At 48.4% G+C, this 12,624-nt stretch overlaps 1 protein-coding gene across 1 annotated transcript in view; it reads right to left on the bottom strand.

The window, feature by feature from the left end:
• LAMC1 (laminin subunit gamma 1) overlaps nt 1-12,624 on the bottom strand; it is a 344,488-nt gene that overhangs the window by 16,412 nt on the left and 315,452 nt on the right. The window contains exons 21-23 of the mRNA XM_033915414.1: nt 11,886-12,023; nt 11,635-11,779; nt 696-845 (exon numbers count right to left, since the gene is read on the bottom strand). Coding sequence (XP_033771305.1) covers nt 696-845; nt 11,635-11,779; nt 11,886-12,023 — 433 coding nt within the window. The remainder of the gene's footprint in view (nt 1-695; nt 846-11,634; nt 11,780-11,885; nt 12,024-12,624) is intronic.

The following is a 12,624-nucleotide window of genomic DNA, read 5'->3' as shown; positions in this document are numbered from 1 at the left end:
AATACACGAAGGTTTGCCCACTGCAAATTATTCTCCAGGTCATCGATTTTATCTGACTTTGCCTCCAGCAAGATCCCCCACCAAACTGGAGTCTGCAGACATACGGTCTTCAAGATTGGAGACATGCTGCTCTAGAATGGTGATGTGGTCTGTCGTTTCTGCAAGTAAGGTCTCAGTGGCTGAAATCTGGGAGGATAGCTGGTTCAGTTAGGGAATCAGAGCCTTACTGACTCCGAAAGTAAGTTGGTCAAGTTGTTCATCCAAGAATGTTGTGGGTAAGGGCAGTGAAATATCTGCCCTCTTGTCTTTACTATTCCTCGGCTTTTCTCTCTTTTTTTGTCAATCTGTAGGAGATGTCTCCCCCCCCCCTCCAACTTAGAAACAAATATGTTCATCAACCAGTATACAGCAATCCATTAGCTTAAGAAACACTGACAGAGAATCATCTTTAATTTAGGTGATTTGGGGTGCAAGGCTGCTGAGTAGCACAGACCTGTGTCTTGCTTGCTCAGGGCATCATAGGTCTCCTCTCAGGTGCAACTTATATTAAAGATTGCTAATGTTTTAGTTCCTGGCTTACCCAAAGACAATATCAAAATTCACCTACTGCATACTAGAGGCACATAAGAAATTCAATAAGTGAGATGACAGGAAACTCTAAATGTGCTTCAGAGAAGGGCACACACAGAACTGACCTGCTGTTCTGTCTTTCCTTTGTCTAAGAGATTCTTCACTTCTAGCTCTTTGCCTCTCATGTCATCTCTTAGGTCCTCATAATCCTTCAGTTTCCTGTTGATCTGCTGATCCAGATCCTCAGCCTCCTTCTTTATCTTATTTGCCTCATTCTGCAGGAATTAAAATAGAAACAAGTCAGTCTCTGCAATGAGAACTGGGAGTCATTATAAGGCAATGAATCCTGCAGTTCAGTTCCAAGTGCTTCCATGTGGAAAGATTGCTGAGGGAAACCCTGTATTAATCCCTTCTATAATATTATGCGAGACGCTGCAATTGGGAAAAATAGCAGCTACCTGTGACAAACATGTGCACCTTCAGTGGAGACAAGATTTCTCTAGGATTTGTGCTAATATTTAATAAAGACATATCGGTGCCTATGTGGACAGTTATAAAATTGCCCTCAAAATATTTTACATTGCACTAACAAATGCAGATCCCTACCATTGCTATGCAGAGTCTGTCTTTGTAATTAACCCTTTCAGGACCATAAGGATCGTAGGCCAATTTTTGTGGTTTTGACGACATTTTTATGGTAAAAAGGGCTTGCAGATGCCAAAAAATTGATTTTTTTTGTGAAATATCATTATTTTTATTTAAAAAATCACACTTCTGGCTTATGGACAGTGTGGCAAGTGAATCTTCTCGTCAATCTGGCAACGACGCTAATGAATGAATGTCGGAACCAGTTTGTTTACATAAAGGCAGTATCATATGGAATCCGTACATATCAAATTTAGAACTGTAGACTATCCCAATCAAAATTTATAGGATTTTAAAGTTATGGGACAAATATGTCCCTTGGTCCTGAAAGGGTTAAACACTTTCATTTTTAGCACTTTAGAGCATTAGGCACTTACAGCCACTGAGAGGGACCACAATTCGATACTTTTATTCTCATGTTTCAGTCTAAACTTTCCTAGTGTAATGAGTCTAAAGGACTAGAGAACTGCACAGGTACGGGGATGACAGGAATCCCGCTCCAGGTTCACGGGAATGGAGGCACCTCGAGGGGCTCAAATGTTACCTCAATAGTGCATCTCCTTTTCCTGCCCTCCAGCTGCACTTGATCCCTCCACAAAGCAGCTTGGAGAGCTCCCAGCATGCCGCATACAACTGAACCAGAAGCCTTCCTTCTGACATCAGAAAAGGAGTGAGCGAATGTGTGTTGGGCCAAGGAAGGGAGAGAGAGGGGGCATGAACTTGGGATAAAGGAAGGAACATGTTGGGACATTGAAGGGGCATGAATTTGGGACAAAGGCTGGAAGGAGGGAGGGGGCACAAACTTGGGACACAAAAGGGCAGGAGGGAGCGTGTTTGGACACAGAAGGAAGGGAGGGGGTATGAACTTGTGACATACGAGGGAGGGAGGGAAAGAAATGCCAGGAGGGAGGGAAAGAGATGCCAAGATGGGGGAGGGAATAGAAAGGAAAAAATTATTGGGCATGGGTGTGTGATTGAGAGGGAAAGAAAGATGGTACACATGGTTGAATGGAAGAAAGAGGAGAATTGTTAGGCATGGGAGGGGGGAAGACGATTGAGGTACAGATGCATGGGGAATAGAAAGAGGGTTCCAGGGTGCCTCTCTCCCATTCCCTCTACTGTCACATCCAACTTTTCTCCCTCTCTCATCCTCTGGACCATGTGCAGCATTTTTCATCCCTGTCCACCAGCCCTATGCCTAACATTTTTCTTTCCATCACCCCTTTCCAGCACATCTCTCCCTCCACCACCATGTCCAACATTCCTCCCTCTTGCATCCCTTTCAATCTGTTCCACTGTTCCCTCTCCACCACCATATCCAACATTTCTCTTTTCCCACTCCTTTTGCAGCAAGGGGGGGAATGAGAGAAAGAGAGATGATGGACAGTGAGAGAAAGAGGAAGACATGTTGCATACGGGGGTGGAATGAGAGAGGAAGAAATGCTGTGCAGGGGTGGGGAGTAGAGAGTTGCGCGGGGACAGAAATCCCACCAGTCCCCGCCAAAGTCTCACCCGTCCCCGTGAGGAATCCCACCCGTCCCCGTGAGGAATCCCTCCGTCCCCGCCCGTCCCCGTGAGGAATCCCCTCCGTCACCGCCTGTCCCTATACACTTCAGAAATAGTTATTTCATTTAATTATGCTACTGAATTAAAGGCTATGGTAGAAACCCATTTACAAATAAGCAAAAAGACTTTATTAATTTGGAAATATTAATTGGGAAGAATACATACTTTGTAAACGGGTTTCTACCAGAGCCTCTTTTGTTTATAAATTTTTATCAACACAACTAATATACTACTTTATCCTGAAGCAAAAAAAAAAGAAATAGAATTCTTTTCCTACCTTTGTTGCCTAGTTTCTGCTTTCCTCATGTTTTCATTCAGTTCCTTCCATCCACTGTCTCTCTTCCTTCTGCGTCTTCCATTTGCTCTGTTACTGTGCCTCTCCCTTTCTCCCCCCTTCCAAATTGGTCTGGCACCCATCTTCTTCCCTCCGCTCCCCCCATAGTCTGGCATCTCTGTCTTCTTCCCTGCCAGCGTCTTCTCCCCACTCTCTCTTCCCCATTTCCTTTCAGCGTCCTTCTCCCCCCCATCTTCCCCATGTCCTTTCAGCGTCCTTCTCCCCCCTCTGTCTTCCCCATGTCCTTTCAGCGTCCTTCTCCACTCCTTTGTCTTCCCCATGTGCTTTCAGCGTCCTTCTCCCCCCCGTCTTCCCCATGTCCTGTCAGCGTCCTTCTCCCCCTTCTGTCTTCTACAAATGCTTTCAGTGTCCTCCCCCCGTCTTCCCCATGGCCTTTCAGCGTCCTTCTCCACCCCTTTGACTTCCCCAGTGCTTTCAGCATCCTTCTCCCCCCTCCTTCTCTCCCGCCCTGGGTGCAGCACAGCCGGCCAGGTCCCCTTACTTTTGTGGTGCTTCCCCGACTGACCGACCAACAACAGCCCCGGTCTGACAAACCTCCCTGCCCTTAACCGCGAATCTAAATTACCTTCTTACAGCTGCTGTAAGAAGGTAATTTAGATTTGCGGTTAAGGGCAGGGAGGTTTGTCGGACCAGGGCTGTTGTCAGTCGGTCAGTCGGGGAAGCACCACAAAAGTAAGGGGACCTGGCCAGCTGTGCTGCACCCGGGGCAGGGCGGGGCGGACCGCCCTCCTCCCTTGGTAGCCACTCGAGCCGCGAGGCTACTGCTCCTTACCTACCCTGCCTGCAGCACAGAGCCGAATGGAAGTCTTCCCGATGTCAGCGCTGACGTCGGAGGGAGGGAGGGCGTTGTTTAAACCCTCCCTCCCCTCCGACGTCAGCACTGACGTCGGGAAGACTTCCGTTCGGCTCTGTGCTGCAAGCAGCGCAGGTAGGGAGAAAAGCCGCGCAACTTAATACATCCAGCCCCGCAGGAACCCCGCGACCTTCGGAGGCGTCCCCATGGGATCCCCGCGACCCTAGGGGGCGTCCCCATGGGATTCCTGTGACCCTAGTGGGCGTCCCCACAGGATCCCCGTGACCTGAAGGGGGAACCCGCGGGTCCCGCGGGATTCCCGTCGTCCCCGTTCCCGTGCAGCTCTCTAGTGGGGAGAGGAAAAAGAGGGAGAATGATCCAGGATAGAAGGGAGTGAGGATGCTGTATAATGGGAAGGAGGGAAGAGAGAAATGCTGGACTTTGTTGACTGAAATATGTTCACTTTGGGAAATGTATATAGCAGAAGTCTCTGTATTACGTTAAAAAAAAAAAAAAAAAAAAGGGAAATGCATTTCTGGTTTTATTTCTCCAGTGCTAAAGTACTTGCTGACCCTTGTTGTGACTGGTGGGGATCCCCAAGCACCGCCAGCTGAGGACTTCCTCCAAAGGTGACCAGAACCTTCCTCCACCAAGCATAGCAGTTGCTGGCAGCATCTCAGAGCCACTGTGGTGCCAGCATCTGTGACTCAGGGACCACTACTTACTGCCAAAGTTTACTGTAAGTAGCTGATTAGGAGGGATAAAGCAGTGGTATGGCAAGCATGCCTGTTTTGAGGACACAAACCTTTAAATCCAAGTCTCTCTCTCACTAAGGGAACAAGGACAGTGATCCAAGTTAAGCTCTGGATCTCACTGCCAGAGGATGTGGAGAAAGGAGTTAATATAGCTGGGTTTAAAAAAAAGTTTGACAAATTTCTAGAAGAAAAGTCCATATAATGTTAAGGTAAAATCTAAAGAAAGACCCTGTTTATCCCTGGAGGGCAAGTAGCATGGAATCCTTCCAGGTATTTAAATGTGACTTGGTCCTCTGTTGGAAACAGGATGCTGGGCTAGCTGGACCTTTCATCTGCCCCTGTATGGCAATTATTGTGTGTCTGGAATCTATCAGGAGTTACCAGCCATGTGGAAAGAGGAGAAAAAAAGCTGCTTAACTGGAGCTCTGCCCAGGAATCCAAAGGAGGAAAGGTGAGCAAAAAGTAAGAACATAAGCTTTGTCAAACTGGGACTAAAGCTCCATCAAGGCCAATATCTTGTTTCAAATAGTGGCCAATCCAGGTAACAAGTTCCTGGCAAGATCCCATAAGAGTATGTTGCTTATTAGAGAATGACACGGGGAAAAAATCTGTCCCCATCACCGCCCCGTCCCACCATCCTCTGCACTGCCCCGTCACCGCCATTCCATTCACCGCCCCGTCACAGTCACTGCCATCCCTTTCACCGCCCCGTCACCGCCACTGCCATCCCATTCACCGCCCCGTCACCGTCCCCGCAGCATCCATATAAGCCTTAGTACTCTAATATTTAGCGTATTCCATTCTTATAAATCAAAGTTCCTGCTGCTGAACTAGAGAAAGAGATGTTCAGCTGGCAGGGCTTTGTTTATAAATTTTTATAAACACAACTAATATACCACCATAATGTTTCCGACAGAGGACAAGTATGCAATAAATGCATTTTGCTGTTTCAATGCCAGTGCTCAGCAGAACAACAGACAGCAATATGGACATTCACCTTATGTAGTACTTTTTTAATATATAAAAATAGGCAAAATTAGTTGCTGTTTTATCATTATATTTTCTTGCCATTATAGTACCGTATTTTCGCGGATATAACGCGCGCGTTATACGCGTTTTTACCTACCGCGCATACCCCTCGCGCGTTATACGCGTGAGCGCGGTATACAAAAGTTTTTCTACATAGTTCCCACCCCGCCCGACGCCCGATTCCCCCCCCCAGCAGGACCGCTCGCACCCCCACCCCGAACGACCGCTCGCACGCGCTCCCACCCGCACCCGCGATCGGAGCAAGAGGGAGCCCAAGCCCTCTTGCCCGGCCGACTCCCCGACAATATCGGGCCAGGAGGGAGCCCAAACCCTCCTGGCCACGGCGACCCCCTACCCCCACCCCGCACTACATTACGGGCAGGAGGGATCCCAGGCCCTCCTGCCCTCGACGCAAACCCCCCTCCCTCCCTCCAACGACCGCCCCCCCAAGAACCTCCGACCGCCCCACCAGCCGACCCGCGACCCTCCTGGCCGACCCCCACGACACCCCCGCCCCCCCTCCCCGTACCTTTGCTAGTTGGCCGGACAGACGGGAGCCAAACCCGCCTGTCCGGCAGGCAGCCAACGACGGAATGAAGCCGGATTGGCCCATCCGTCCCAAAGCTCCGCCTACTGGTGGGGCCTAAGGCGCGTGGGCCAATCAGAATAGGCCCTGGAGCCTTAGGTCCCACCTGGGGGCGTGGCCTGAGGCACATGGGCCCAACCCGACCATGTGCCTCAGGCCGCGCCCCCAGGTGGGACCTAAGGCTCCAGGGCCTATTCTGATTGGCCCACGCGCCTTAGGCCCCACCAGTAGGCGGAGCTTTGGGACGGATGGGCCAATCCGGCTTCATTCCGTCGTTGGCTGCCTGCCGGACAGGCGGGTTTGGCTCCCGTCTGTCCGGCCAACTAGCAAAGGTACGGGGAAGGGGGGTGGGGGTGTCGTGGGGGTCGGCCAGGAGGGTCGCGGGTCGGCTGGTGGGGCGGTCGGAGGTTCTTGGGGGGGGCGGTCGTTGGAGGGAGGGAGGGGGGTTTGCGTCGAGGGCAGGAGGGCCTGGGATCCCTCCTGCCCGTAATGTAGTGCGGGGTGGGGGTAGGGGGTCGCCGTGGCCAGGAGGGTTTGGGCTCCCTCCTGGCCCGATATTGTCGGGGAGTCGGCCGGGCAAGAGGGCTTGGGCTCCCTCTTGCTCCGATCGCGGGTGCGGGTGGGAGCGCGTGCGAGCGGTCGTTCGGGGTGGGGGTGCGAGCGGTCCTGCTGGGGGGGGGGGTGAATCGGGCGTCGGGCGGGGTGGGGGTAGGGGGTCGCCGTGGCCAGGAGGGTTTGGGCTCCCTTCTGGCCCGATATTGTCGGGGAGTCGGCGGTCCTTCGGGGTGGGGGTGCGAGTGGTCCTGCCGGGGGGGGGGGGGGGCAGGGCAGGGGGGGTAAACGGAGAGTCGGGACAGCGCACATAGAGTCGGGGAGGGCGAAAGGAGAGTCGGGGTGGCCAGAGGAGAGTCGGGGCGGGCGAAAGGAGAGTCGGGGCGGCCAGAGGAGAGTCGGGGCGGGCGAAAGGACAGTCGGGCAGCATGCGCGTTATACCCGTGAGCGCGGTATACAAAAGTTTTTATACATAATAAGAACATAAGAACATAAGAACATAAGCAATGCCTCTGCTGGGTCAGACCAGAGGTCCATCGTGCCCAGCAGTCCGCACACGCGGTGGCCCAACAGGTCCAGGACCTGTGCAGTAATCCTCTATCTATACCCTTCTATCCCCTTTTCCAGCAGGAAAATGTCCAATCCTTTCTTAAACCCCTGTACTGTACTCTGCCCTATTACGCCCTCTGGAAGCGCATTCCAGGTGTCCACCACTCGTTGGGTAAAGAAGAACTTCCTAGCATTCGTTTTAAATCTGTCCCCTTTCAACTTTTCCAAGTGTCCTCTTGTTCTTTTATTTTTCGAAAGTTTGAAGAATCTGTCCTTCTCTACTCTCTCTATGCCCTTCATGATCTTATAAGTCTCTATCATATCCCCTCTAAGTCTCCTCTTCTCCAGGGAAAAGAGACCCAGTTTCTCCAATCTCTCAGCGTATGAGAGGTTTTCCATCCCTTTTATCAAGCGTGTCGCTCTCCTCTGAACCCTCTCGAGTAACGCCATATCCTTCCTAAGGTACGGAGACCAATATTGGACACAGTATTCCAGATGCGGGCGCACCATCGCCCAATACAATGGCAGGATAACTTCTTTTGTCCTTGTTGTAATACCCTTCTTGATTATGCCTAGCATTCTATTTGCTTTCTTAGCGGCTGTTGCGCACTGTGCCGTCGGCTTCATTGTCATGTCCACCATTACCCCCAAGTCCCTTTCTTGGTTGCTCTCATTCAATAATATCCCTCCCATCGTATAGTTGTACCTCGGGTTTCTGTTTCCAACATGCAATACTTTACATTTCTCAACGTTGAACTTCATCTGCCATCTCGCCGCCCATTCCCCCAATTTGTTCAAGTCCCTTTTGCAATTCTTCACATTCCTCTTTAGTCCCAGCTCCACTAAATAGTTTTGTATCGTCCGCAAATTTTATTATCTCACACTTCGTGCCTGTTTCTAGATCATTTATGAATATATTAAATAACAGCGGCCCGAGCACTGAGCCCTGCGGAACACCACTCGTGACCCTCATCCAGTCCGAGTAGTGGCCTTTCACCCCTACCCTCTGTTTCCTACCCGCCAACCAGTTTCTGATCCATCTATGTACGTCTCCGTCCACTCCATGGTTCTTCAGTTTCCGGAGTAGACGTTCGTGAGGCACCTTGTCAAAGGCTTTTTGGAAATCAAGGTATATAATGTCTATGGGGTCTCCTCTGTCCATCCGTTTGTTAATACCTTCGAAGAAGTGCAATAAGTTCGTTAGGCACGATCTCCCCCTGCAGAAACCATGTTGGGTTGTTTTCAAAAGTTCGTTTCTTTCCAGATGTTCATCGATGTGTTCTTTAATCAGTGTTTCCGCCAGTTTCCCCGGAACCGAGGTCAAACTCACTGGTCTGTAGTTTCCCGGGTCACCTCTTGATCCCTTTTTAAAGATGGGCGTGACATTGGCTATCTTCCAATCCTCCGGGATCATGCCTGTTTTCAAGGATAGGTTGCAAATTTGCTGCAGTAGTTTCGCTATCTCCTCCTTTAATTCCTTCAGAACCCTGGGATGGATTCCGTCCGGACCCGGGGATTTGTCAGTTTTAAGTTTTTCTATCTGCCTATGTACATCATCAAGGCTCACTTCCATGGATGTTAATTTTTCTGCTTGATTTCCATTGAAGATTTGTTCAGGTTCCGGTATGTAGGTTGTGTCTTCGTTTGTAAATACAGACGAGAAGAACATGTTGAGTCTTTCTGCGACTTCTTTCTCCTCCTTCACCGCTCCCTTCTTGTCTCCTTCGTCCAGCGGTCCCACCTCCTCCCTAGCTGGCTGTTTCCCTTTAACATATCTGAAGAACGGTTTGAAATTTCGTGCCTCCCTGGCTAGCCTCTCTTCATACTCTCTTTTGGCTTTTCGAACCACACGGTGACATTCTTTTTGATACTTCCTGTGCTCCTTATGGTTCCCTTCAGTTTTGTCCTTTTTCCATTTCCTGAATGAATTTTTCTTATTGCCTATCGCTTCCTTCACTATTTTAGTCATCCATACTGGGTCTTTTGTTCGACCCTTTTTGCACCCCTTTCTGAATCTGGGGATGTGCAGATTTTTTGCCTCGCTCACCGTGTCTTTGAAAAAAGACCAGGCATGTTCTACTGTTTGCCATTTTTTGGAAGTGTTCCTAAGTTTCTTCCTTACCATTTCCCTCATTGCTTCATAATATTGTGGTTTCTGCGCGCTATACCCGTGTGCGCGTTTTACACGGGTGCGCGTTATATCCGTGAAAATACGGTATTCTTCATTGATCATTTTTCTTTTTAAATTCAAAACAAATTCAACCTATCTTGTGTCCCAGCATGAATTCATGTTTCACTCAATTGGCTGTTTCAAAGGAATTAACCCTCCAACTTCCATTTGCAAAAATACCCAATGTTGTTCCTTCTATGAGCAATATTTAAATTATGAGGAACAACATTGGGTATTTTTGCTGAATTGTGTGACACCATTTGGGCTGAACATGAAGATTGAAAATGCCTGGTTAGCCCTGGACAGATGATTTGAACAGCCAGGAGCCTGTCCTGGCCATTTAAATCATTTTGAATATCTAGTCCAATGATAACAGAATTAGGGTGATTATAGAAACATAGAACTTTGTTGATCACTAAAAACAGTGGAGACTAAGGGTCTATCAAGCTCAGCATCCTGTCTTTGACACTGGCCAGTCTTGGTCTTTGGAACTGCCCATTGTGTCAGAAGCAATAGGGATTAAGTGACTTGCCCAGGGTCACAAGGAGTGTAGTGTAGCTCTAACCACTGGATTTAGAAGTTGGCTTCTTTTGGGATCTTTAACTCATCATCGCTAGGACTCGAATCTGAGTCCGTGGCACCTAACATAGAATGGAATTAGTATGGCAAAGTAATGAAGAATGGTCCAGCAGCCCCCACCCTCCCTCCACCTCACCTTATATTCGTTCCGAGTTTGCCGGCTTCCTTTTTCCCTAGCCGCACGCGTTCAAAAAGCCGTGCATTTAGCCAGCTCCCTCCCTCCACCTCACCTTAAATTTCGAGTTTTCCGGCTTCCTTTTTTCCGAGCCGCACGTGTTCAAAAATCCGTGCACGCGCGGCTGCGCGAGTCAATCAAACTTCTCCTCTCCTGCAACTTCCTGTTTCCGGTTGCGTCAGAGGAGAAGATTGATTGACTCGCGCAGCCGCGCGTGCACGGATTTTTGAACACGTGCGGCTCGGAAAAAAGGAAGCCGGAAAACTCGAAATTTAAGGTGAGGTGGAGGGAGGGAGCTGGCTAAATACTACGGGTGGGCGGTGGCTGCGGGGACCGTGCGATCCTTGATACCTCACTGCGGAGACAAGACCATTCACCGCCCCGCGGGCGGTGAATGGCCTTGTCCCCGTCGCCGCAGCGACTGCTAGTTTTCTTCCCCGTTTTCGGCGGGTGACCCGCGGCTAAAATGCGGTGGCCGCGGGTAAACCGCCACCGTGTCATTCTCTATTGCTTATCCTAGAAATAAGTGGATTTTTCTTAGTCCATTTTAATAATGGCTTATGGACTTTTCTTTTAGGAAATTGTCCGAATCATTTTAAACCTTGCTAAGCTATCTGCTTTTACTAACTTCCAGTAATTTAATTACATGATGAGTGAAGAAATATTTAATTCTGCTATATCTTTTTTGAGTTGAGGTGATCAGAACTGCATACAATATTCAAGGTGCACTCGTACCATGAAGTGATACAAGGAACATCACCAATCTAAAGGGAACCTAAAATTCAAATGCAAAAAAAAAAATCAAAAATTCCTGCTCTACTTTGATACTGTTAACTTTGAAACTGCTACCAAAACAATTGTAATTACACTACAAGGGTTTTTCAAAAAGTTTCTGCACTTTCATATTTTCGTGGGAAATGGTTGGGGTGAGAGAAGTGATAAGAGGGTGTGTCATAGAATTTCATGTGACTAGTTACTCAGGCAAGCTGCTCACCTTGCAGGTAGTGATATAATTTGTCCGAGATATTTAATATTTAGTGTTTAAAAATACAAAATTGTGAAAACTTTTTCAAGATCTCTCGTATTTTCTTCTGAAATTTACCCAACAATTTAGAACACAAAAAAATCTGTATGCAGTGGCTTATAATTGATAAGTCATATCTTGGGATCTGAAAGGAAGATCCTATTAGAGGATCCATGCCAGAACTTAGCCCTGGTATTGAGTGAACCTTCTGTTATATAATTGTACCTGGGGAGGGTGGAGGGGTCCTGTATTAGCTCCAAGCATGTGTTTTAAAAAAGGTCCATACCTCTAGCAACTTGGTGTCCACAGTGGGTAGACTGGTGATGTTGGCATAGATCTGCAGAGCTTTGCTCCCAGCCTCTTCAGCCTCAGCATGCACCTTGGTAGCTTGCTTCTCCAGATCTCGTGAGATATTTTTCGCTTGGTTGTACCTATGAGATAGGAGATGCATAATATGAGCAAATCTATTCTTTCAGCAAACAGATGGGCACCCCAATGGCTATTAAGCTGAGGGAAAAGGTTTGCTTTCAGACTCACTTTCTATTCAGCTCATCGATCTCAGCAGCTGTCCGGTTCTCATCTGCCAGTGTTTTTAGCAGGAGCTTGAGAGCCTCACTGGACGTGGTATTGGCTTCCTTGGCTATACGTTCTATGTCCTGTGCTTCCTGTTTGTGTCTGCAACGCAACCAGAAAGGAAATTACTAATTAGTACATGCACATCCTAATCTTATCTTGAAACAATTTTATCGAGAGTCACACAACTGTAGATCCTAACAACAAACAAGTCACAGCTGTATCCACTAATCCATTTTATATATATAATTCTACTCTGACTATTCTTAGTAAACATGTTGCACTCTTGCTATTTGTATTTTGTACTTCGCTGATTGTCCAGCCCTCTTCAATGTAAACTGCCTAGAAATTGTTTGATTATGGCGGTATAGAAGAATAAAGTTATATCAAGTTTTCCCCAATATCCCCTCTAAACTAACCCTCCCCAACCCCCCCCTTCAGAAAAAGGCTGCCTCAAAGAACCAACCCATCATCACAATACATTTCTTAATACTTAATACCCCCTCACTTATAAATCATTCAACAATAAACTGTGTCCCTCCTGGTGTAATCTGTTCAGATAAGAATCCCATGCTTTCAGGAATGAGGTTTTCCGCCTACGAGAGCCCTTGGCATCTCTGGCTTCTCAACTCGCCAAAGTATGTAGAGCAACTCTCCAATGCCAGATACTGGGCGATTCAGACGAGGTCCAGTGCTGCAATAT

Source organism: Geotrypetes seraphini, chromosome 12, assembly GCF_902459505.1.
Source record: "Geotrypetes seraphini chromosome 12, aGeoSer1.1, whole genome shotgun sequence".
NCBI lineage: Eukaryota > Metazoa > Chordata > Amphibia > Gymnophiona > Dermophiidae > Geotrypetes > Geotrypetes seraphini.
The sequence above is the reverse complement of the archived record's forward strand: the minus strand, read 5'-3'. Positions and strand labels throughout refer to the sequence as shown.